The sequence below is a fragment of the Heloderma suspectum genome, chromosome 2 (assembly GCF_057233095.1).
Source record: "Heloderma suspectum isolate Gila_16-S chromosome 2, 16-S_ref, whole genome shotgun sequence".
Classification (NCBI taxonomy): Eukaryota; Metazoa; Chordata; class Lepidosauria; order Squamata; family Helodermatidae; genus Heloderma; species Heloderma suspectum.
Window position 1 is genome coordinate 312,740,794 of NC_139459.1, and position 24,601 is coordinate 312,765,394.

Here is a 24,601-nt window from a genome sequence, read left to right on the forward strand (position 1 = left end):
GAATGGAAAGACCACCTTTAAAAAAAAAAAAATCACCACAGGAGATGGCAAGCAGATTCAGCAACAAATGGGATTAAGGGCTTCACATTTCCTCCTAGTTAGGATATATGAAATGGGAAGATGTGATGGAGGGCTATGAAACTGGGACATGAAAGCAAAGTTTTATCTAGAGGCAATAAATTCAGTGTTTATATTCTTTACACCATTCCAACTTCAACACTAAAGAGATCACAACCAAAAATACAAGATCAATGTTAAGAGAAGACTAACACCTTTCAGATAATAATGACAGCTTATAAACCTTTAGAGAAGCCTATAGATTGTCAGGAGCGCCCTAGCTGCCTCTTGCAGTCCCCTCCAATAGCCAACTCAGGACACAGATGATGAGGATTCTTTCCGAGTCTTTATTCCTTTATTCCTTTATGACACTTTCAGATACTAATCACTAGCGACTAAGCAAGGAACTGCACTGGGGAAAGATAGCAGCGTAGCCTAAGCTCCAGGTATGGCAGTTGGTCCCCGTTTGAAGGAGAACCACGGGAAGACCCTGAACTTATGGACTAGGGAGAGATCCTCCCTCTTTCCCTTGGGTCCTCAGGACGCGACCATTGTTTGAGTGCCAAATGAGCGGAACACCTCCTTTCGGCATCCTCCATCTGTCGCCGCTCCCGGCGTCTAGGGATGGGGGAGAATTTCTCCCCGAAACTTCAGGGGGCCGACTGCCAACGTGTTCGGCCCCCCGAAGTAGTTTCGGGGAGAAATTCTCTGCCCCCCCACCCCCCGCACCCCCCCCGGAACGGGACTTACCTTTCCCGAATGTCCCTCCCGGCGGCGGGTCCTGGCGGCAGTTCGTCAGGTCTTCGTCAGGGGCGGGGGCGGCAGCCAGTCTTTTGACCGGCTGCCGCCGCCGCCATTCCAATAAAAGTAAAAAAAAAAAACACGCCCCCATGATAGGCTACGTGACGATTAACGTAGCCTATCACGGCTAGATTTGCAAAGTCAGCCATGATAGGCTACATAAATCATCACATAGCCTATCACGGGTGACTTTAAAAAAAAAAAAAAAGCGCGTACGGCTAATGGCGGCCCCCATAGGGAGCCACCATTCACGTTCCTTATTTGGTCGCTGTAGTCTACGTAAAGATTACGTAGACTACAGCGACCAAATAAGGAACGTGAATGGTGGCTCCCTATGGGGGCCGCCATTAGCCGTACGCGCTTTTTTTTTTTTTTAAGTCACCCGTGATAGGCTATGTGACGATTAACATAGCCTATCATGGCTGACTTTGCAGATCTAGCCGTGATAGGCTACGTTAATTGTCACGTAGCCTATCACGGGGGCGTTTTTTTAAAAAAACTTTTTATTTCGCGGCCGGGCGAGGCGGGAAGCCTCCCCCCCGGCCTGAATTTCGGCCAGGAGAGGCGGGAAGCCTCCCCCCCCCAGCCTGAACTTCCAGGGGAGCAGCGAAGCGCCTCCCCCCCACCGCAAACAAGCTGCGAGACCAGTTAAGTGGCTTTCGTGCACTCCTACTGGCATCTGTGCCGAGCGTCCAGCAAGCCCCCCTCCAGCGCTCTCTCACTGCCAGGGTCACTATCTATCCCAGGAATGCTGGCAGGAGGAACCTCTGCCAGCTGCTGTGCTTGTGAGAGATGAGCGAGCTCCTCTCCCATGGATTGCTGTTCCTCTGCAGAATCAGAACTGCTCTGGGGCTCTATGGGCTCAGTTTCCACCCTGACATCAATATTCCCATGGAGACTTCACTGAGAGATTCTTCTATGGACGATTAAGGATTTGAATCTTTATCATGGATTACCCAAACAAACTATGGTCCATTCCTGGTTTATTTCCTGTCTTTGGGAGCCCAGGGAGGTGAAAACACAAGGGGAAGAAAGGTTTAATGCTGATTCTCCTGTGCACACAGAAAGCTGAATGCTCATCTTCTGACACAGAAGCGTACATTAGGAGTGTATGAGAAATTCATTTCATTGCATTTTTGACCATAATTTACCCAGTTAGCCCCTCCAGGACCCAAACATGTACTCAAACACAATATGCAGCTGAAATCTTTATGTTTCTGAACAGTCCCCCCACCCCCCAAAAAATGTGTTTGACCACTGCACATGAAAAAGTGTGTATTTATTTTTTTAAAAAAATGCACACAAACACAATTTAATCAATAGGAGAAAATGTGGACATTTCAAAAATATGAAAAATTCCTGCATAGATTTGGAGAAATGCACACAAAAATGTAGATGAATTTTTATGTGAACAACAACAACAACATTGTGAGCAGAGATGGGGAAGTAAAGAGATGGACACAAACGCTTGGATTCAAATTGAGCCACATTTATTGAACAATCTGCAAAGGGGGAGACCTGGACGGACAACTAATCTGTGCCAGCCATTAGCTAGGCATTATATTGGGCAAAACATTCAAAGCCTGCTGAGTAACGTCAAAGAGATCGCCACCTCCAGGTGGGAAGGTAGGCCTATTCCTGTCACCCCCTCCCAGGCCACAAAACACCAGGTGGATGGGGTGAGTTGGCCTCACAGGTAGGGATGTCAGAGAATTCTGCCACAGATCTTGGTGAGGCCAAATGCCAGTGCATTCGGCCCCCCTAAACCTGTAGCGGAACGGCCTGCCCCCCCGCAGATCCCCCCTGGGACGAGACTTACCTGGGTCGGATCTTCCGGGTGGCTCTGGCTCTGGCAGCGGCGGGTGGTCTTCCGACCGGCTGCCACCGCCGCCATTTCCAGGCTTGTGGGAAAAAAAAAAAAAAGACGTGATAGGCTATGTAAAGATTTACGTAGCCTATCGTGGCTAGGTTTAAAAAAAAAGAAAAAAGAGACGTGATAGGCTATGTAAATCTTTACGTAGCCTATCATGGTTGGGGGTGGGTTTTAAAAAAAAAGCGTACGCAAATGGCGGCAGCTACGGCCGCTGCCTTTTGCATTCCTTCTTTTTACCATCTTAATCTACATAAATATTTACGTAGACTATGATGGCGAAAATCAAGGGGAATGCAAATAGAGTAGCGGGCGCTATTTGCGTCTCCTTTTGATTCACCGTTTTAGCCTACATAAAGATTTAGATTAAGATGGCCAAAAAGAAGGAACGCAAATGGCGGCGGCTGTAGCCGCCGCCATTTGCGTACGCGGTTGGTTTTTTTGTTTGTGTTTTTTTACCCAGAGCCCTCCACAGCCAGAAATCAGGCTGCGGATGGCTCTGGCCTGGCCGGCTGCTCCGCGGAGCTGCCGCGGAGCACAGGCGGCCATTCGAGGATTCCAGGGGGAGGAACGGAGCGCCTCCCCCCCTGGCCAGGATTCCGGAGGGAGGGACAGAACGCCTCCCCCCCCATCAACATAATCCATGAAAGGTAAGTCACTTTCATACATCCCTACTCACAGGTAACCCTTATCCCTCCTGATGGGCCGCAAAACCCAGAGCGGGAGGCCTCAGGCATCACCTGTCACCAGAACAGTGCCTCTGAATGCTCACCATCCCTATTCTCATCCCCATTGCCCATCTTAGCAGCTCCTAGTAAATGTGACTGGAAACCTAAGCATCAAAATAGGCCAGATTCACCTAAAGGCCACACCCACCCCATTTACAGTGTGAAGTAGGCAAAAGACACACAGCCCCGGCCAATCAGACTGTGAGCCAAAAATTCATACTTCGCCCCCAAAAGGGCAACCAGCTGAAACCCACACTGCATAAGGGAGGGCAGAAGGGAGCTGCACTGCGAAGAAGCAATAGGGAGAGATGCAGAGAGCTAAAAGCACCTCTCCGTCCCCTCCCACCCTCGGTGATACCACCGGAGACTGTCAATGGTGGTCATCCATGTCTTCTCTCCCCACCCAATCTGACATGGACACAAGTTGGAAAGAACTTCAAGGTGGAATTCAGGGAAGCCAGAAACACATCCCTACTATACATTTGTTCTAATTTCTGAGAACCTCGCACTTTTTGCTAGAATGCATTGCAGAAAATGTACACACCTCACAGTGACACCTCAAGGAGTTCCTTGGCATTATTTCACATTTCCCCCCACAAATTTCAAAATATACATATAAAAAGCATATATGAACGCTGGCCACATAAGACTTCAGCAGCTGTCTCATTACTGCTTCAATACTGCTAAATATAATGCCAGTCATTATGCCAATAAGCAGCCCTAAGGAAAAGAATGGCTTGAATGTAGGGATGGGGGAGAATTTCTCCCCGAAACTTTGGGGGGCCGAGTGCCAACGCATTTGGTCCTCCAAAGGTTCGGGGAGAAATTCTCTGCCCCCCCCGCCACCCCCCCCGGGATGGGACTTACCTTTCACGAATGTCGCTCCCGACGGCGGGTCCCGGCGGCAGTTCGGCAGGTCTTCGTCAGGGCGGATATAATAGCGTTGCCCTTATTTTCGCCGTAGACTATGTAAATCTTTACGTAGACTACAGGGACCAAATAAGGAATGCGAATGGCGGCTCCCTATGGGGGCCGCCATTTGCGTACGCGCTTTTTTTTTTAAGTCACCCGTGATAGGCTACGTGACGATTAACGTAGCCTATCACGGCTGACTTTGCAGATCTAGCCGTGATAGGCTACGTAAATCATTATGTAGCCTATCACGGGCTTTTTCTTTTTTTTTTCTTTTCTTTTGAAGTTCGCAGCCGGGGAGATGGGGTGCTTCTCCCCGGCCTGAATTTCGGCCAGGCGAGGCGGGAAGACACCCCCCCTCACATGAACTTCGGGGGGAGAAGCGAAGCGCCTCCCCCCCACCGCGAAAAAAGCTGCGAGACCAGGTGAGTGACTTTCGTACATCCCTACTTGAATGCATATGCAATAGTAAAAGCCCTCTGGAATGCAGATAATAAATTGTGATAATAAAAGCACTTGCTCTCCCACACATGCCCCAAATCCAACCTAACTTGAATTTCTGTAAGAGGCGCATCACATGACTTAAGACACGAGTGAGCCTCAAGGAGAACTCATCCTGGTCTGATATACACTTTCTTATTGGTCTCATGATGAGGATTGGAGGCTAGTGAGCAAAGTATAAATATGTGATCATACATTTAACATGTCTGTTTTTGTTCAATAGCTGTGGAGACCAGCTGATCAGGACCATGACATGCGAAGAGAGGTTGTTGACCCTTTCTCCATGCAACATGGTCCTAATGAAAACTACCCTCTTGAAGAAGAGCCTTGGCTGTTCGGCATTAGAGAAATGTAATAAATAAATGTTATGTGCTGCAGCAGCAGCTTGGAGGCAATTTTTGTTGGGACTGCAGCACAGGAAAGAAGGTTAAACACACTCACACCCTGTGCTCTGATGAGGCTCCTTGTGGCTGCTTTTCAACCAAAAACAGCAGCAATTCACCAAACAGATATTTTCAGTGTGACCATGCATTGAACGACAATGTTGTTTTTAACTTTCTACCTTTGGGGAACACATTCAATGATAGGGGTGTACGAACCCCACTCACTAGTCCGCCTGGGAGTCCGCGGGGGGAGCGATCTGTTCCTCCCCCTGGAATCCTCCTTGGCTGGGTCCGCTCCGTGGAGAGTCCGTGGAGCCGCTGGCCGGGTCCGTCTGCAGCCGGACCTCCGCCTGCTGCTGGTCTGCGGATGCAAATGGTGTCCAGCATAGTGGACGCCATTTGTGTCCCTGCTCTTTTCGTGATACGCTACGTAAAGCTTTACGTAGCCTATCACGAAAACAGCAGGGACACAAATGCATCCGCAGACCGGCAGCAGACAGCTGTGGACTCACCGGACAGACCCGGACCCGGCCAGCGGCAGGTACGGTCCGTCCAGGTGAACTTCGCGGGGTGGTGGATGGGGGTTGGTCCGTTCCGCCATGAACTCCAGGGGTTGAGATTCCAGGGGATTCTTTAGAATCCGGCCTCATTTGAGTCCGTGGCGGAATTCTCTGCCATCCCTATTCAATGATGATTTGTTTGCCAAACAACGCCTGTGAATATGCCGAGGAACCCCTGAGCTTTGTACATGACCTAGGGGCATGTTCTAGAAAGCACACTCAATTTGTGCCAGCTGGATTGGGCCTTCCTGTTGACTGAAGTGAACTGAGAGCACAGCCTAGAAGGACACCCAATATTCCATTGTATTTGACATGGTGTCATTCTCCAGGACTCAGGAGCCTGCTATCAGAAGAGGAGTTGGATGACACACGTAATTGTAGAGAGTATTGCAATCTCTTGTCTGCAAGTTACTGGAAGGGGCAGTGTTTCAGTTAGTTAATTCATGGGAATTTTGACCATAGCTAGCCTACAATGTGGCTTCCTGTGATTTCTTCCCTTTGCTCCTCCCCTTCCTTCCCCCTTTCACCTCCACCATTGCTGGGAGCATGTGTGTTTGCTCACTCTCTCCCTCTCTCTCTCTCTTTCTCCCTCCAGTGTTATAGAACACAAAAGGACTGAACAAACTGTTCTTCGAAACTTTATGCTGCACCTGCATATTATAAGCAAGATTGTAAGTAAAGCTATTTTATGTTTCTTCACTAAAGAAGGGTGTGGTCTCTTTTTTAGCCTTGTGTGCATATCAAACTGATAAATGCTCATTCTGTTCTGCCTTTTTGTTTTCTCTCTGCTAACATCCTTTCTAACAGGAGGCATCAATACTAAATAATTTCCATCAGTAATGGGGTGGATTCAAGGCAGGAACCACTTGCAGGGAGGGCCTCCAGTCCAAAGTTCCTGCCTTTCCAGAGACTCCCTCCTATTCTGACTCTCCCTCAGAATCTTAAACCAGGGTACTGCCTCTGATACTAGCTCAGTTATGAGCTGCCCATGCTCCTGACCTCGCATGAACTAGCCTGTCCTCTTGCCAAGTCTAGCCTCTATCAGTCTGGAACTGGCTAACTGCAGGGGAAGATTGTAGTTGGGGGAAAACTGCCCTTCAGGAAAGCTTGCCCTCTCTACCTGATCTTCTCATTATGGAACCCCAGAGAAGCTTCCAAAGAACCCCAATGTCTCGCTGAACACATTCTGAAATTTAATGTTTTAAACCCGGGTAGGCAAAACCCAAGTACAGTTTTGGACTGCAACACCTGGCAGCCCCAACCAGCATGGCAGATGGTAAGGGATTTGGGGATTTGTAGTCCAAAACTTCTGGAGGGCACCAGGTTGTCTATCTCTGCTTTAAACCATGGAAGACAGGAAGCCTTTCAGTCTTGTAAACACATATGCACACCTGTCACTGAAGCTCTTTTGAAGGAGTTCACATTCAGAGCATTTTTAGTTCTAGAAAGTCAATGCTTTTATGACCCCAGAAAATGAGGGGGGAAGGGAGGTGACACTTCTGTTGGACTCCCTTTAGTGCAAATGTATCTAAATTGTGTCTCCCAGTGTTTATTCCATAGCTATAGTGCCCCCACCCCCCACAATATACCATTTACTTTCAACACTGCAAATGAGATTGAGATACCAACATCAGAATTATTCAGGACCTCTTCATACAGTTAAGTTTTTCCCTACACAGAAAGTGCTTCTGTGTCAGGAAAAGCATAAACCATCTATGTAGATCACAACATGATAATTGCATATGAGCCAATTTCATTGCATGTAGATGCATTGGACACTTGCTGAGAGATGAGGATCAAACATGATTTCCTTGTATGCATCCATGTAGCCAAATACATGAATATTGTTCATACATAACATGAATATGTTATGAATATGAATATGTTAGAACGTGTTTCATACACAGCAGTGCTATGTGTAAAATCACCCTCAACTTGTGATTGCTTTCCCCCTGCCTTGACAAACATATACTGGTTTTGCAATCTCAGAAGAATAGATATATTATAATTCAAACTGAAAAGGTATTTGCAAGTAACAGGGGAAGATTCCAGAAAATAATTATATTCATTGTGTCACATGAATAATTTGCTACAGAACTTGGTTGACTCACTCGCCTACTTATCTTCTCACTTCACTATTCTAATATTTTGATTCAATTTGGCTTATTGATTTAGCTGTGCTTTGCCTGACCTTATAAGTGCCGTCTGTGCTCTTTTCAAGTGCCACTTTGTATTGATTTTGCATAAACCTATAGCTTCTATAATTGGTCTAACACTTCTTGGAGGCAGCTTTGCTTCTGATCAAGGTATCCATAGATTCCCTGAGAATTTAAAACAGTTTTGTTGTTGAGGCCAATTATATTGGCAGCATTATCTCTAGTGTTTCATTTCTACAATACCCACTTTCCAAAGGGAGAGGTTAATAAGCTGTGTTGCACCATGGTATTTAGTTGGGTAGCAAATGGCATATGCAAGATGTCAGCTATCCTGAACTCCACATTGTTGTGGAGGAAGGCTTGGATGATCAGATCACTAGTTCCTACTCACAATTCAACTACAAATGAGCCATTGTTCTCAGGAAGAGAAAGCCAATACAAGGTTCAATAGCATCTCTTAATGGATCAATTTTCCTTGAAATGATGTGCTGATTATTGGGAAAACAGTGCCATGAAAACAGTAACCTGCTTCCAACACCCATATTGCCTGAAAAACAGCAGCAGTGTCAGCACATAGTACTATGTATCTGAATGTAGCTAGGGTGGGCAAACGGTGGCCCTCCAGATGTTGTTGGACCTCATCCTTGGCTATTGGCCATGCTGGCTGGGGCTGATGGGAGTTTGAGTCCAACAACATCTGGAAGGCCACAGCTTTCCCTCCCCTGGAGAATGGCCTAGTAACTGAATGACAAAAATCAAAAGCCTCTCTAGTGCTGCACGCCTTATATAAGAAGCATGAAATTGTAATCACATATTACAATTGCATGTACTGCCCTTGATGTAAGCTTTCTATTTCCTGTACCCCAGAAACTCAAGCCTATAACTGTTGTACACAGAAGCAAATGCATTTTGCTTAATATAAGAGGTTTAACTATAATTGGAATCTATGGCAAATGGTTGTTACCACCAAACTCTGAAACAAGTAGCCATTCTCAGAAAGAAAAATTAAGGGCACAATCCTTTGCATGTTTAGAGGAGGGGGAGCCCTACTTTTGACTGCCTGGGGGATGATGGGAATTGTAGGACATATTCTGTCTAAACACGCATAGGATTGTGCCCTTAAGTTCTTTTGAACCGGCAAGGCCACAAGCAATTGCAGTAGTGAAACATAAGGTGGGGGACCAGAGGTGAAGTATATCCCACACAATAAATAACTAAATAGCATTATAGCAGGCAAGGAAAGGGCAAGATAGAACCAGGGGGGCAGTTTTGGCTTGCAGAGTACAGTCAAATAGAAACAAGTCTATATTTCACATTCTAGAATTTTACTTTCAGGCAGAGGGAGCATTTGTTTCCCTTGCTTCTTCGCTCCACTTGTATGAGATAGCAAAGGCAGTTCAGAAGGGACAGAATTTGTTTACCACTTTCTCATTCAAAATCTACAGTTTCAGAACTTTGGCCACTGGTTCTTCATCAGCAGCACCAGCACTGCTCAGTCTGTGGAGTGAGGAATCATGTTTTGCCTCCTTCCTTGTGTCCCAGTGCGAGCTGAGGCTAGGTTGCATGGGGTGCGTAAAGGGCCTTTTCATGGCCACACCCTAGTTATGGAATTCTCTTCCATGACATGTTCATCTCTTCTGACTTTATACCATCTGGGCAAGATCAGTGATGCAGCTAGGTATTTTTAGACCCTGTACCTAACGGTCGTCTGAGTGTGGCAGAGTAGGGCAGAGCTTTAGATGACTGTGTACTACCTCAGTTGTGAAGCACACAACTAACATTTCTCTTCTCCAACCCCACTCCCCATTCCATACTTAAGTTCCTGACATGTTAGAGACCCCCCCCCAAAAAAACACCCTGTTTGCCCACTCAGATGCAAAAAAGAAATACTCTGCACAGGTGCCGTTTCAGATTTTAAACTCACTTAAATCATGACTATACCAGTGCAATGGAGTCTGCTTCTGCTACCCTGCTGCTAAACACATTTACTGGGAAATAAACATCATTTTGTTGAAGAAAAAGGATAATATATCTTTAAAGTACAAATATTAAAATGAGCCATTTGCTAGGACTGTCTGTCACTGAGAAATCTGGTTCTTTTTTGGCTCCAGGGAGTTCCGTGGCGTGTACGACTCGCTTTGAGTCTGCGAGTTGAGCCATGAGCTGTTCCCAAACTCTGGGAACTTTTTTGTGCATTGGGGGGGGGGGGCTGGTGAAGTTCTGCAATTTGCAGAAATTTCTGAGCAATTTGCACAAATTTGGCCATGATTCACACAACTTCGTCCATAATTTGTGCAAATTGCTCAGAAATTTGTGCAAATTGCAGAAACTTCCCCAAACATCTGCAAAATTCCTGGAAAATCCACAAACTGCCCTGCCTTGTTGCAGATCATGTTGGGCACTGCAGCAGGACCTGAAACAAAGTTGTCCAGGGGCTGAGCCTAGGAAAACTTGTCAAGCTCCATCCCCCAAACGGATTTCTCTGACATCTCTACAATGTACATGCCTGGCCAGGTGGCCCTGGCTATAAAATGTATGAAAAATTAGAACGAAAGGATGCTGCAGCAACTTCCAGCATCATCCCCCAGGGGCTGATGCTGATGTGTTTGCTGCTGTCCCCGTCACCTGCCATTTTCAGGGTGGTCATTTGGAGTGGAGGGGGCTGGGCTGTATGGCCCTTAACTTAACCCAAGTTACCACTGGCCAAGATGGTTTTATTTAGATGAGTGTGCCAGCAACCTAACATCCATCCATCCATCCATCCATCCATCCGTCACACACACACACACACACACATACACAGGCTTTTAATCTGCTGCACTCTTTTTGTTTAATAGTATTTTTATTGTTCTGCATTTTGAGTTGTACTGCCAGCTGCCTTGACTGCTTTGTTTTGCTTGTGCAAAAAAGAATGTATATACTCGAAAGAAAGAAAGAAAGAAAGAAAGAAAGAAAGAATACTGGGGTAGGAGGTGTTAAAGAGGTGCTTGTCTCCATGGTACTATATTTATGATAATTCTTTAAATAATATTTTCAGTCCGCATCACTCTGAAGTTTTTCACAGCTTCGAACCACAAGTGATTTGATGATAAGGATCAGGCAGGACTCTGATCTTGACACACCTCCGGATCCTTCTGTAAGCATTTTCTCCTGCAATTGCAAACACAGTTCCCTCCCCACAGCATGTATCCCTTCCCATCACATCAGCTCATGATAAAAAATACTGCAGAAAACTAAATTTTGCAACTGTAGCATATCAGAAATGCTAAATGTACATGTATAATGGCAGCAGAATTTGTTTTTCCCAGAAGCAAAACGTGGACATTTTAATACATATATCCTATTTCCTGGCCATGTTAAAATGCATTATTCATATTTGTAATATATAAATGTAGCACTGACATCCTTTTCAAAAATGTATATTGTCTAAAAATATATTAAGACAATGGGATGGATCTAGGTTTAGTCATGCTTATAACAGATCACTTAAATCAATGGGACAGGTTGGTCATGACATACCTAAGTCCTAGTGATTTCAATGGGTCTACTCTAAGCATGACTAAGTTTGCATCCCACCTTGTGGGTTTTTTTTTTAATTCAAATACATGCATAGTTACTGAATGCAATACTTTCCCATCATTATTTATTTATTTATTTATTTATTTCATTTCTATACTGCCCAATAGTTGAAGCCATCATGTATATTATGCAAAGTTTTATAGAAACAACAGAAATGTTAATATTAAACCTTTGATAGCATTTGTTCTCTTATTTTCATCTGGTTTAATCTTACTTCAAAAGATAATTCCAACCTTTTATTGGATTTTTTTCCAATAAAAGGTTACATAGTAACAAAAAGCTGTCATTTCTTTTCAGTCAAGGCTCATTGTTATAAGGCCCAATCCAGCTATACGCTAACTTTGGCAGTAGTGTACTAAGAAAATCTATATTAAGATAAAGGGAACAGAACCCAATACAAACTTGCTAGCAATCCAAATAAAAATGCAGAACCCAAGATTTACCTGTATGTTTTAAAGAGCAGCTGAGATCAGGAAAACGATAAAAGGGAAAACAAACCCTTCTCCTAATCAGGCACTCTCCCAGCTGCATTTACCATTGTTTAAAACTGGGGGAAATCCATTAATAAATCTTTTGATATCACATCTAGTATAATAAACTGTGATCTGGTCACAGAATCAGCACTGATTCTAGGAATAGTTGTCTGATTAAATTCTAAAATAGTTAAGATCAGCAAAGCCCACTTTGCATGTCACAGTAGAAGAGAGGAAAATATTTTCCTTGCTCCTTTGCAATATGCGTAATAGCACTTGGTAGTACTTAAGAGACATTTGCTGCAGTACATAAATATTGTTCTTTTAGTTTTGATAGAATTCTAACTAATAAAAGTGTTTGCTTTAGACCCAAAATTGGGCAGTTCTAAAGGGAAGAGCTTAGAAAAACAGCCAATTCATTTTTGTTTAAGAAATGGCTGTAGTACAAGCACAAAAGGACTGAACGAAATCTGTTCAGATAACAAGCCTATTATATGTGAGGATATACCCCTAGTAGTCAAAATGCATTTGTTAGCAACAAATCATACCAACCCAACCAATTTTCTTCTTTGACATGGAAGCTGGTATAATGGACAAGAGGAACTAATGTGGATATGATGTATCCTGACTCTAGAGAGACTTTGGACACCAATCCAAAAGACATTGATAAAAGGCAGATTAGGAGGTAGATATAGTGTTGGTTGGGAGCAAAACCAAAAGGAGTAATAATAAAACAGTGCAATAAGATTCTGTATCCATGTGTCACATATCACTTTGAATGTGGAAGAAGTGATCAGAGCTTTAGAAGACATCTGCTTTGCTGCTATCACTATCTCTCCTAGGCACTGGTTAGACATCATGGGAGTACTCTGCCTATGCACCATGAGAACTTCAGCTATTGGAGGGATGGTGGGGGAGAGAAAATACGCAATGTGTTTGAGTAGCAGCAAAATGTATTTAGCTTAGCTATCAAGAAATGCTTCCTAACTCAGTGACTGTGTTCAGATGACTGCATAGGGAGAAGAAGCCATTGTGGCTTCTTCCCCCACCCCTGTGCATGCCACGCATGCAACCACTATTTGCATAATTCCCTGAGATGCAGCTTGGGTTGTCATGCTGTCCAAACCCGGCATGTGGCACCAAGTGTGGCTTCCTTTTCACCCTACAACCCACAACTTTCAGTAGGGGTTTTAGGGTGGGTATGAAGCCACTCCCACTGCATACTGGGTTTGAACTAGGGATGGCGGAGAATTTCTCCCCGAAACTTCGGGGGGCCGAGCGCCAATGTGTTCGGCCCCCCAAACAAGTTTCGGGGAGAAATCCTCCACACACACCCCACCCCCCGCACCCCCCCCGGGACGGGACTTACCTTCCCTGAATGTCCCTCCCGGCGGCGGGTCCGGCTGGCGGTTCGTCCGGTGTTCGAGCGGGGCGGGAGCGGCAGCCGGTCTTTCGACCGGCTGCCGCCCCCGCCATTGCAATGAAAGAAAAAAAAAACACACGTCCCCTGATAGGCTACGTGATGATTCACGTAGCCTATCACGGCAAGATTTGCAAAGTCAGCCGTGATAGGCTACGTGAATCGTCACGTAGCCTATCACGGGTGACTTTAAAAAAAAAAAAAAGCGCGTACGGGAATGGCGGCCCCCATAGGGAGCCGCCATTCCCCTTCCTTATTTGGTCGCTGTAGTCTATGTCAATGTTTACGTAGACTACGGCGAAAATAAGGGCAACGCAAATAGCGTTGCCCTTATTTTCGCCGTAGTCTACGTAAACATTTACGTAGACTACAGCAACTAAATAAGGAACGTGAATGGCGGCTCCCTATGGGGGCCGCCATTCGCGTACGCGCTTTTTTTTTTTTTTAAATTCACCCATGATAGGCTACGTGACGATTCACGTAGCCTATCACGGCTGACTTTCCAGATCTAGCCGTGATAGGCTACGTGAATCATCACGTAGCCTATCAGGGGACGTTGTTGTTGTTTTTTTTTTACTTTCGTGTTCGCGGCCGGGCGAGGCGGGAAGCCTCCTCCCCGGCCTGAATTTCGGCCGGGCGAGGCGGGAAGCCTCCCCCCCCGGCCTGAATTTCGGCCGGGCGAGGCGGGAAGCCTCCCCCCCCGGCCTGAACTTCGCGGGGGGAGCAGCGAAGCGCTCCCCCCCACCACGAACAAGCTGCGAGAAAAGGTAAGTGACTTTCGTCCACCCCTAGTTTGAACGACACACCAACCCACACCACATTGCGGTAAAAGGTAAAGGTGTCCCCAACCAGTCATGTCCAACTCTAGGGTGCGGTGCTCATCCCCGTTTCTAAGCCGAAGAGCCAGCGCTGTCCGAAGACGCTTCCGTGGTCATGTGGCCGGCATGACTGAACACCGAGGTGCACGCAATGCTGTTACCTTTCCCACTGAGGCGGTACCTGTTTATCTACTTGCAATTTCTTGCTTTCGAACTGCTAGGTTGGCAGAAGCTGGGACTGAAGACGGGAGCTCACTCCATCACGCAGCACTCGGGTCTCGAACTGCTGTCCTGCCGACCTTCCAGTCTGCAGTTCAGCATCTTAACCACTAAGCCACCGTGGCCCCCCACATTGCGGGGAGTTATGCAAATGGCAGTTGTGCATGCAGCATGCACGGGGGTGGGGAGAGAAGCCACAATGGCTTCTTCTCCCTATGCGATCATCCAAACATCCCCTATTAGTAAAACGAGCAATATAAAATGGTGTCCAGGGAAGTTGTAGAAACTCCTTCCATGAGGTATAATAAACTCGATTAGCATTATGTGGATAGGACATCTAGAAAATTCTGGTATTGCAGGGATAAGAGTATGTGATGCCCCTCCATGTTTCTAGTTAATGGTATAACAGGTTGACCCAGGGGACTGGCAAAGAAAGAAAATAAGCAACTGAACCTTATATAAAGGAGAGAGCGATTACCGCAGCAGCATCTAAAGAACAATCAGCAAGGTAGTAATTACCTGGGTGCTCTTGCAGAACACCGTTTTGTGCACTTCCCCACCACAACACAGACAATATTTCCCCCCCTTTTAAATGCTAATGTTCTCTCATCCATTAATTTTGGCACCGTTCAAAGACTGCCTCAAGATCCTAGATTGTCTTAAGGTTCTCACTCCAGATATTTCAATTACAATTGTGTTGAGTTTTTTTTTGTTTTTTTCCCCATGAGTGGGAGTATGTCAAGGAGACCTGCATTTATTGGATGCAGGTAGGAACAGTCCACAGCTGGTTCCATGTATCCTGTACCATACACACGCTATAGTGTGTACCTCTGGCACTTTTTTCTTTGCCATCTCTCTTTCCTTACATTTGCTTTTTTCTTTCTTTTTTTCCTGTCAGTCTCACTGCTTCGGTCACATCAGAAAGGACTGAGTAAGAGGAACAGCGAATGCTACAAAAACACATATTGTCAAATACTGGATGCACATTTTGTAATGAGAAACTGGCAGGGTAGTCTAACCCAATGATGACTGGTCATTCAAGACTCTGCCAATCTGGTTCTTCCTTTCCATTAATTACCTGGACCTTTACAACAACTATTTATTAGTCATCCCATTGCAAACTTTCTAATGAAATATATTTGAAATTGCAGTGTTTGAAGCAGAGAATAATATGGCTGGCTATTGATGCTTGTAAACGATTCCTGCAGCCATACATGATTGCTGATTTCTATTTTCACAAGGCTCCAATCTTTAAAAAGAGCTAAGAAATCAAGGTAGGAAATTCCTTCCATTTGTATACATCAAAATCAGAACAATAATGAGCATACTGGATCTCCATTTTTACTGAATCCAGAAACATGGCACAGTATTTCCAACAGCAACAAATACTGTAATCTTTTAGATACTTACCATTGAATAAATTCTACTCATGTTTATGGTTGAGCCATATAGTTTGAGAAATGTGTTTCTGGTTTGCTTATTATTTGTGTAACACAGACTCCTCTGATATCAGCAATCCTTTGCTCTCAAGAAACGTAAGTTTGTATAAAACTATTTTTGACAGATTACAGATTCCAAGTTTACATCCTATCATCAAAGTGATTTAGTTGTGAGCTTTCTCTCGTGAGAAAATGACAGCTACGTTCTATTCACTGAGTTGAAAAAGGTAGTCGAAACAGATGCAACAATGGAAGTGATGGATGAACTGATTCGTATTGATCATCCACCACTTTATTTTTTAAAAAAAAAAATGACATAAAAGCCAACTGCAGAGGGTGGGTGGGATTGTGCATTGCTGTAGCTGTAAGAAACTTTTTTTTTTGTCCAGCCATTTAGTCACATTTCCAGGAGCCCATTTAAAGGTAAATGCCCATGCATATTTCATAGCTGTAATGGTTTTGTAAGTTACTTGATTTTTACCTACCTTTTCAGCTGCTTGGGAAGTGCAAAAAAATATTGGAATGAAGGCAAGCCATACTATACAGGTAGTGTACATAGTGAATCCAATAGGTTTGGCTTCATTAAAATTCTCTGGGACACCCCGAGTCTTGATGGCATATACAGTGCATGTAACCATTAGGAGAATGCTATACCCCAAAGAACATATTATCTGTAGATCCGTAATGTCGCATTTGAGAACTCCTCTGGCTTGATCTGGTTCCATGGGCTTATGTTCATCGTAATCTACAATGCTGTTGGGTGGATCAACTGCAAACCAAATGAAAACCCCCAGAAGCTGCACTGATATCAAACTTGAAGTGATCGCTAGTTGTGACGTCGGGCTAATAAGCCTGGGTGCCGTCACTGATTTTTTGCCCTGTTCAAATATACGGTAGATACGGTTTGTTTTAGTCAACAGAGCAGCATAACTTATGCACATCCCCAATCCCAGGAAGATGCGCCGGAAAGAGCACACTGCAACATCTGGCTTGGCAATCATTAAGAAAGTGATGATATAACATAGAAATATTCCTGTCAATAAAACATAGCTGAGTTCCCTTCCAGAAGCCCGCACAATGGGGGTGTCATTGTATCTAATGAAGGTTGCCATGACAAAAATGGTGGCAATAATTCCAAGCATGGCCAAGAAGACTGGGATGACAGCCCACGGGGAATGCCACTCCAGCTTCACAATGGGGATAGGGCTGCATCCTGTGCGGTTCTCATTGGGTCGTTGATTGTAGGAGCAGAGCTTACAGCTCACTTCATCAGACTGGTATTGGTATCCATCACACAGCTCACACTGCCAACAGCAACTCATCCCTTTAATAATCCTCTTTCGTTCTCCCGGCTTACAGGGAAGACTGCAGACAGAAGTAGGGGTTTTCTTCACTCCTTTGCCCCACTGCATTTCATCCATCTACAGGTAAAAGAATGTAAAGTAAATAGGGCTAGTTATCTGGATGTAATTATCAAGCAGGCCCATAGGACTGGTGAGTTTATTAAGAAATAAAAATGAATACTGGGGTAAAAATAGACAGTACCAGTGTTAATCAACCAGGAAGTAAATGGGAACTGTTGAGAGAGAGAGAGAGAGAGAGAGAGAGAGAGAACAGAATATAACATTTCATAGGAAGCATAATAAACAAAATAAATAAAGGATTATTACTGTAGGAAAATAGTATGAAAATAGTTTTGTCTAGAATCCAGCATAATTTAAGTTTAATAATTCAGTAGTTCAGCATCACCTGAACTATTTTCGTATTCTCCCTCACTTCTTTGCAACACAGCAAACAGTCATATAGCCATGCATAATTTTTTCTTATAACCCCCAAAGCCCATTTTCTGAGAGATCATTTCAAATGTAGAAATAGTTTAATAAACACTGAAGTCTGAATTTGATTTAGACATCCAGGCAATCTTCAAAAGCTGTCTTTGAAGGGGTCTTCATGCACTTCCCACATTGAATGAACATGAGAGGGAAGTGGGATTATACCTTCTGGACATTGATTCTAGTGCTAATGTGCCTGCCCAGCCCACAGGCTAGTGGTTAACCAGGGTTCCCGACTGCACGGGAAAGCTGAATGCCAAGGGCATAGCCAGTAGGCGCAATTCCACTCATCCTTCATGTGCATATGAAATACTTTATTTTTGCAGGCCTACTTTGAAGAAATCTATAGTGCCCAAGACACTCAGAACTCAAAAGAAGGGATGGACGGATCTGTCAGTCTTTGCCCTGCTGCGCGTGCCAGTATTGAACACAAAAGGAGACGGGGACAGCAGAGGATGAGATGGCTAGATAGCATCACCGATGCAATGAAGATGGACTTGAGCACGCTCCGGGAGAGAGCGCAGGACAGGAAGGCCTGGCTTGCTATGGTCCATGGGGTCACGAAGAGTCGGACACGACTGAACGACTGAACAACAACATTCTGTCCTATTTCTTCACTAGCTTGCAGTTAACAGCAACTACAGCAAAGTGACGAAATGAGTATTTTTTTCTGCATATTTTTCCTGTGCAGAAAACACACACATTTTCCCAAGTACTTGACATAGCAGAAATGCAGTTTTGTGTGCACTTTTCCCAAATATGCACATTTTGTCTGTACACTTCAATAATACGGACATTGTTGTGTGCATTCTTCCCAGTTGAGCTGCATTGGAAAGCTCACAAAAATGCAGAGTTCCATACCCAACTCTGTCTCAGCTTGCTGAAAAGCTCAGGAGGTGCAAACTGGATAAATCCATAAAGAAAATTTGACGAAATGAATTTCTTAGCCATCTCTGCTCTAGAGCTAGTTAAGATACTATTATTTCTTGTTTATACTAGTTGTCCCATCCATCCCTGGGAGTGTTCTTCTGCACACAAATACAATAGATGAACTGGGCAAAGTAGTTAATGGACATGTTTGCAGCAAGTGGAAACAGTATGCTTGCTATCAGAGATAATACTAGTATATATCACCATCATACATTAGGTCCGTAAAAAAAAGATCTAATATTACAACTAGTGCTGTGCCGAAAATTTCTCCCACATTTCTTTAACCATTCTCATTCAATTTGATAGAAGAGAAATTGCTTTCAAAAATAAATTCAATGGTGAAGAAATTTTGGAGAAATTCTCATGGGTTGGGGCTGGGTTTCTTGGGTTTACCTTATTTAGGAGGTGGCTGATGGGTAAGCACAAGTGTCCTGTTTCTTGTTGTACAACCATCTCTCTGGCTGCCTGTAGCCTAGGGATGTCAGAGAATTCCGCCATGGACTGAAATGGGATCGAATTCCCCTCAGTCCATGACACGGAATCCTCTGCGGAACAGCACCACGAGGTCCTGCAGAGCCAGCAGTCATGTGGCTTTTTTTTTGTTGTCCGCAAAGAGTTGCAAAATTTTCGTAAATAAAAACATAGTGTAGTATATTCCAATAATAAATACGTAAGGTTTTTTTTTTTTTTAATGAATTGTGCTCACCGCCTTGTTTGTGGGTGTTCTTTTAAAATTGAAATCCTCCTTCTCCGTTGGGGAGTTTACTTTCAGCCAAAACATTTCCTCTTCCTAGGGGCTTCCCAAAAGAAGGCTGTCTTAGGTGTGCCTGAGAGATAAACTATTTGTTTAAGTCAACGCTGTTTTAAAGAAAGAAAAAGGTCCTGGAGCCCTGCATAATGTATTATTCTCCCTGCTAAGCTTCAGGACTGGCATGGTCATTTTAAATGGTTTTGTCTTTCTTTAAAACAGCGTTGCTTTAAACAAATAATTTATCTCTCAGGCACACCTAAGACAGCTTTCTTTTGGGAAGCCCCTACAAGGAAGAGGAAGTGTTTTGGTTGAAAGTAATTATATTATTATTATTATTTTATTTAATCGCCCATCTGGCTGGTCATCCAGCCACTCTGGGCGATGTACAACATACAATAAAACAATAAATTACTGCACATCAGGGCAGGGGAAAAAATACATAAATATTTATGAAAAATAGCAATTCTTACGGAAGTTATGCAGACTCACGGAGATGGCTGGGCACAGGAATTACGTTTGTAGGTACAGATTTATCTACGCAATTTTCGGAGTGGAAAAAGAAGAAGAGAATTCTGGGGGCTTGTGAACAGCGGAATGGAACACTGGACGCAAACTGCAGAAGTCAAGCGGCACGGAAGGTACACAATTTGTACATCCCTACTGTAGCCTCTTCAGCTTCCTACACTTCAAAGAAAGCCCAGTTTAAGGCACCATGAGGTAATTCCTCCCATAGGGCTTTTTCAGATTAAGATGTGCAGGCAGCCTGGGAGGCTAGCTGTGATCAGGTAAGCTCAAAAACACCACAGAAATAAATAATCACCAAATAAAAATGGCAAAGGCAGCAAGACATAACTGAATACACACAGCACTTTGAATAACTGAAAGTGCTGTGAGTAAAACTAGATTTCTATTCAGTTGTTGATTTAGGAAAGCCATAAACATACTGAACCCAATTCCTAGAGGATATAAAATGTAGTGTAGATTATGAATCACTAAGGGTGTGCTCCACCCATCCTTTGCCCTGCAGGCAAGAGTCAGGCAGGGCAACAGGAGGATGGAGGCAATTTTGCCTCCATTTAAAATACAAAAAGCAGCTAGACAGACCTCTGAGCCAGTCTAGCTGACTTACCTTTTGATGGGTGGGGAGAGAACTGGAGCAGCCATAGGGTACTGCATAACCTGTCCTCTCGCCTCCCCACCCACCAGGACATCCCTTTTTCCCTCTCTCTGACATCTCTTACAAAGTCATTGTTGTGACCTTGATTGAGATGCTTTCCATGGCAGCTGTGAATAGGTAGGGAAGATCCATGACTGGATCTCCTCAAGGCTCATAGTTTTGTCTACAGGCATGGAGGAGATGCTGTATAGGGGTATAGAATTGCTCTCTAAAGGTGCAATCCTAAGTAGATAGGTGGCCGCCTCTGACCTCGGAGGCGGCCGCCTATCCAAAGCAAGGCAGGAGAGGCATGGGGGATCATTCTCTTCACACCTCTCCTGCCTTGCTCTTTTTTGCTAGACAGCCATTTTCAGCTGTCTAGTGGGGGGGGGGCAGCCTGGAGAGGAAGCTGCCGTACAACACATAGGATGTGTTGTCTGTGCAGCTCCACTCTCCCTGCCTCAGAATGCCCCCGAGCCCCGCCCCTTTTCAGTCGCTCCGCACTCATCTTTCAAGCACGGAGAATAGGGCTTCTCCATGCTGCCTCGGAGTCAGTGTGGATGAGGGGGGAGGTCGGCTCCTGGAATAGACCATATCCTAATGCCCGCTAGACAGGGTCTAGCGGGCCATAAGATTGCTCTCTAAGTAGCTGTAAAATGAAATGCATTCACACATTTATATACTCAGTGAACAGAATCTGTTTTTTAAAAGGAAGCAACCCAGATGAAAGCATACAGAAGGACAGAAACTACTAAGCACATAAGAACAATAATTCTTAACTCAGGACCAGAACGGGTGTCCTAGTTCTTCTGATGATGCCTTCTTAAATACATGTTTGGTTCAATGTGGTGCATCCTAAGCGGCTTAGCTAACATTCCAAATCTGAAGCAGAAAACCTGATCTGTTGTTTTGACTACTTCATGCAGTTATATGAAACTAGAAGATTTTTGTTCGGTCTTCTTTACAATCAGCAACTAAGGACAGAATGATAGTACACTAGCAGGATACTTTCACAAGTCATTAGCTAAAGTTCCCTTCCCTATCATCTCCCTATTCAGTACACCATATCCCTCTCCAGGCATTTGTTGCCACCACATGAAGAGAGCAGTGGGACTGCATGTGCAAATTGCACCCACAGCATCCTTGCTCCCACTGATGACCAGCGCACGTTCAGTGTGAAGGTCTAAAGGGCGGTTCTAAGTGTTCCTGTTATCAGGAAGACTGATAATGCAGGCTTCCCAGTCATGGGAAGGTGTCTAGGCACATTCCATTTTCCTTGCATGGCCCCATGACCTCAACACTGTTTGAGCCCTCACACATTAGTCTGAACACCTCAATAGGGCTCAAGTGTACCGAACATGCTGTGGGAAAAAGTATGGAGCTACTTTAAATGTTACCATTCTAATGGAAGTTAGATAGATGTATAAAGCTGCACAATTCAAACTCCCTCAGAACAAGCATTGTTCTGCTTCAGACAGAGGTTTCTGTTAGCGGAGACATTTTCTTTTTGTCACTTTGTATTACTATATAGCTTTTGCAAATGATGGATAAAACAAATACTGCTTGTTCTTTTCAATGTAAATCCCCAAAGTATTTATCGTATAAAAGAACAAGATGTTATTCATTGTGGGTAAAATCCATTGAGAACCAGTTGAAGTGGATTGGAGCTGTACAGTGGCTTGTGCTTGTATGTGTTTCAATACACCAGTGAAAATGTGGTCAGATGCAGGACTCTAATGTATTTTTTAAAAATAATTGAAATATTTATAGAAAAAAAACAACTAGGAATGTGTGAATCAGCAAAACTTGAGCTCATTGAGTATCTATGAATTCCATTTTGACGCTCACTCCAACTTGTTTCTGTATCAGATTGCAAGCTGGGGGGTTTTTCTCTTCACATGCAAATCCATGTGCATTTTCATGACCATTTTTCCTAATGTGTGCATCAAACTGTGCACATTTTTACATGTATGCATTTCCTCCCATTGATTAAAGCATGTTTGCACATGCTTTTCAAAGGTATGCATTTTTTCCATGTACATTTTTCAAAAGTAAACATTTTTTGAACAGATTGTGTGTGTTTTTTTGTTCGCAAATCACATCACAAGCTCAGAAATGTACAGGCTTCAAATACTGATCATAATTAGTCTGTTCTGGGAGGTGTAAACTTGGTAAATTCTGGACAAAAACTAATGGAAAAAAGCCTCATACATCCCTAAAAACCACTATTATTTTTAAGTGGTGTCCCCTTTAGGTCAATCCAATCCAGTGTTGGTTCAGCAGCCAATTACAATCACTATCAGAGTAAACGTTCCTTTGCTATAACGTAAAGGTGGGAACCCTCTAAGGGTGCAATCCTATGGCCCCTAGTCAGCGGGTAGATGGCCATAGGATAGGTCGGTTCCCGGAGAACCGACCACCACCCCCTCCCGCACCACCTCGTAAGCCCTGCGGATCAGTTCCGCGCTCATAGGAGCAGTGTGGAGTGGCAAAAATGGGGTATTCCCAGGGGGCCGGCCAAGGCAGGGAGGTTGGAAATGCTGGTACAACACTTCCTATGCGTCGTCCAGCTGCCACCTCCCGCACTCCGAGGTCCTGCAGCTAGACAGCCAAAATTGGCTGTCTAGCCGCAAAAGCCGGGCGGCAGGGGGGTGAGGAGGAGATCCGTTCCACACTACTGCTCCTGCCTTGCCCCGGAGAGGTGGTTGCCCTCTGGGCCAGAGGCGACGGTCAATCCAGATAGGATTGTTCCCTAAACCAGCCCAAATGGCTATGACTGTAACCACCATCATGGGATGGGTGAGCAAGCCCTCACTCACTTGGCCTAAGAATCAATTGGGCTGCTCAACTTGAATACTAGCAGCTCAGTTCCCCCACTTCTCCAATCCTCCATATCCTCCTCCTCCATCCTTCCTTCCAGGCTCCACCCCCTTCCTAAAAGAAATGCTTTACATTTGGGAAAAGAGGAAAAGCGTGATTGAGGACAGGTAAGTGGAGATCTGGCAGAAGAACCTGCCCCTAGAAACTTGTCTAAACATTGTCTTGCCTAAATGTTGTTATGACTTTATAATGATTTATTGTTTCATAATTTTTTGTAAACCACTTCAGGATTTTTAAAATGGGAAGCAATATAAATAGTATAAAACAAATGAATAAACAAAATGCAGAGACTTCTCCTGACTTATTCTTCTATTCTTTGCCCCCTAGTGCCCCCTCCCCTTCCTTAAGGAAAGACCTTTTTTTTCTTGTGATGATGGGTCAGACTGGTAGGGATAATGGGAAAGTGGTACAACCCCATTTTCAGACTGGCTCAGTTTGGGGGGCAGGGGGACCTGAAATGGAATAGTTCAATCTGATCAGAGTGCTTGCATTTTTGAGCCCCTCTCATTTCAAATACTCACTCTATCCCTAAGCAAGGCTCTCCATAGATATGGTTATTGTTGTTCAGTTGTTAAGTCATGTCCGACTCTTCGTGACCCCATGGACCATAGCACGCCAGGCCTTCCTGTCCTCCACTCTCTCCTGGAGTGTGCTCTAGTTCATATTCATTGCATCGGTGATGCTATCTAGCCATCACATCCTCTGCCGTCCCCTTCTCCTTTTGCCTTCAATCTTTCCCAGCATCAGGGTCTTTTCCAGTGACTTTTCTCTTCGCATTAGGTGGCCAAAATATTTGAGCTTCAGCTTCAGTATCTGTCTTGATTTGACCTCCCTGCAGTCCAGGGGACTCGTAAGAGTCTTCTCCAGCACCACAGTTCAAAAGCATCAATTCTTCGGCGCTCACCCTTCCTTATAGTCCAGCTCTCACAGCCATACATTACTACTGGGAAAACCATAGCTTTGATTATACGAACCTTTGTCGGCAAGGTGATGTCTCTGCTTCCTACTATGCTGTCTAGGTTTGCCATAGCGTTCCTCCCAAGGAGCAACCGTCTTTTAATTCCATGGCTACAGTCACCGTCTGCAGTGATCTTGGAGCCCAAGAAAATAAAATCTGTCACAGCTTCCATTTCTTC

At 44.5% G+C, this 24,601-nt stretch overlaps 1 protein-coding gene across 1 annotated transcript in view; it reads right to left on the reverse strand.

Annotated features, from left to right (window-relative positions):
* Positions 1-24,601, reverse strand: part of GRM7 (glutamate metabotropic receptor 7) — a 714,388-nt gene that overhangs the window by 64,158 nt on the left and 625,629 nt on the right. Inside the window, exon 8 of the mRNA XM_084829832.1 lies at positions 16,402-17,337. Coding sequence (XP_084685958.1) covers positions 16,402-17,337 — 936 coding nt within the window. The remainder of the gene's footprint in view (positions 1-16,401; positions 17,338-24,601) is intronic.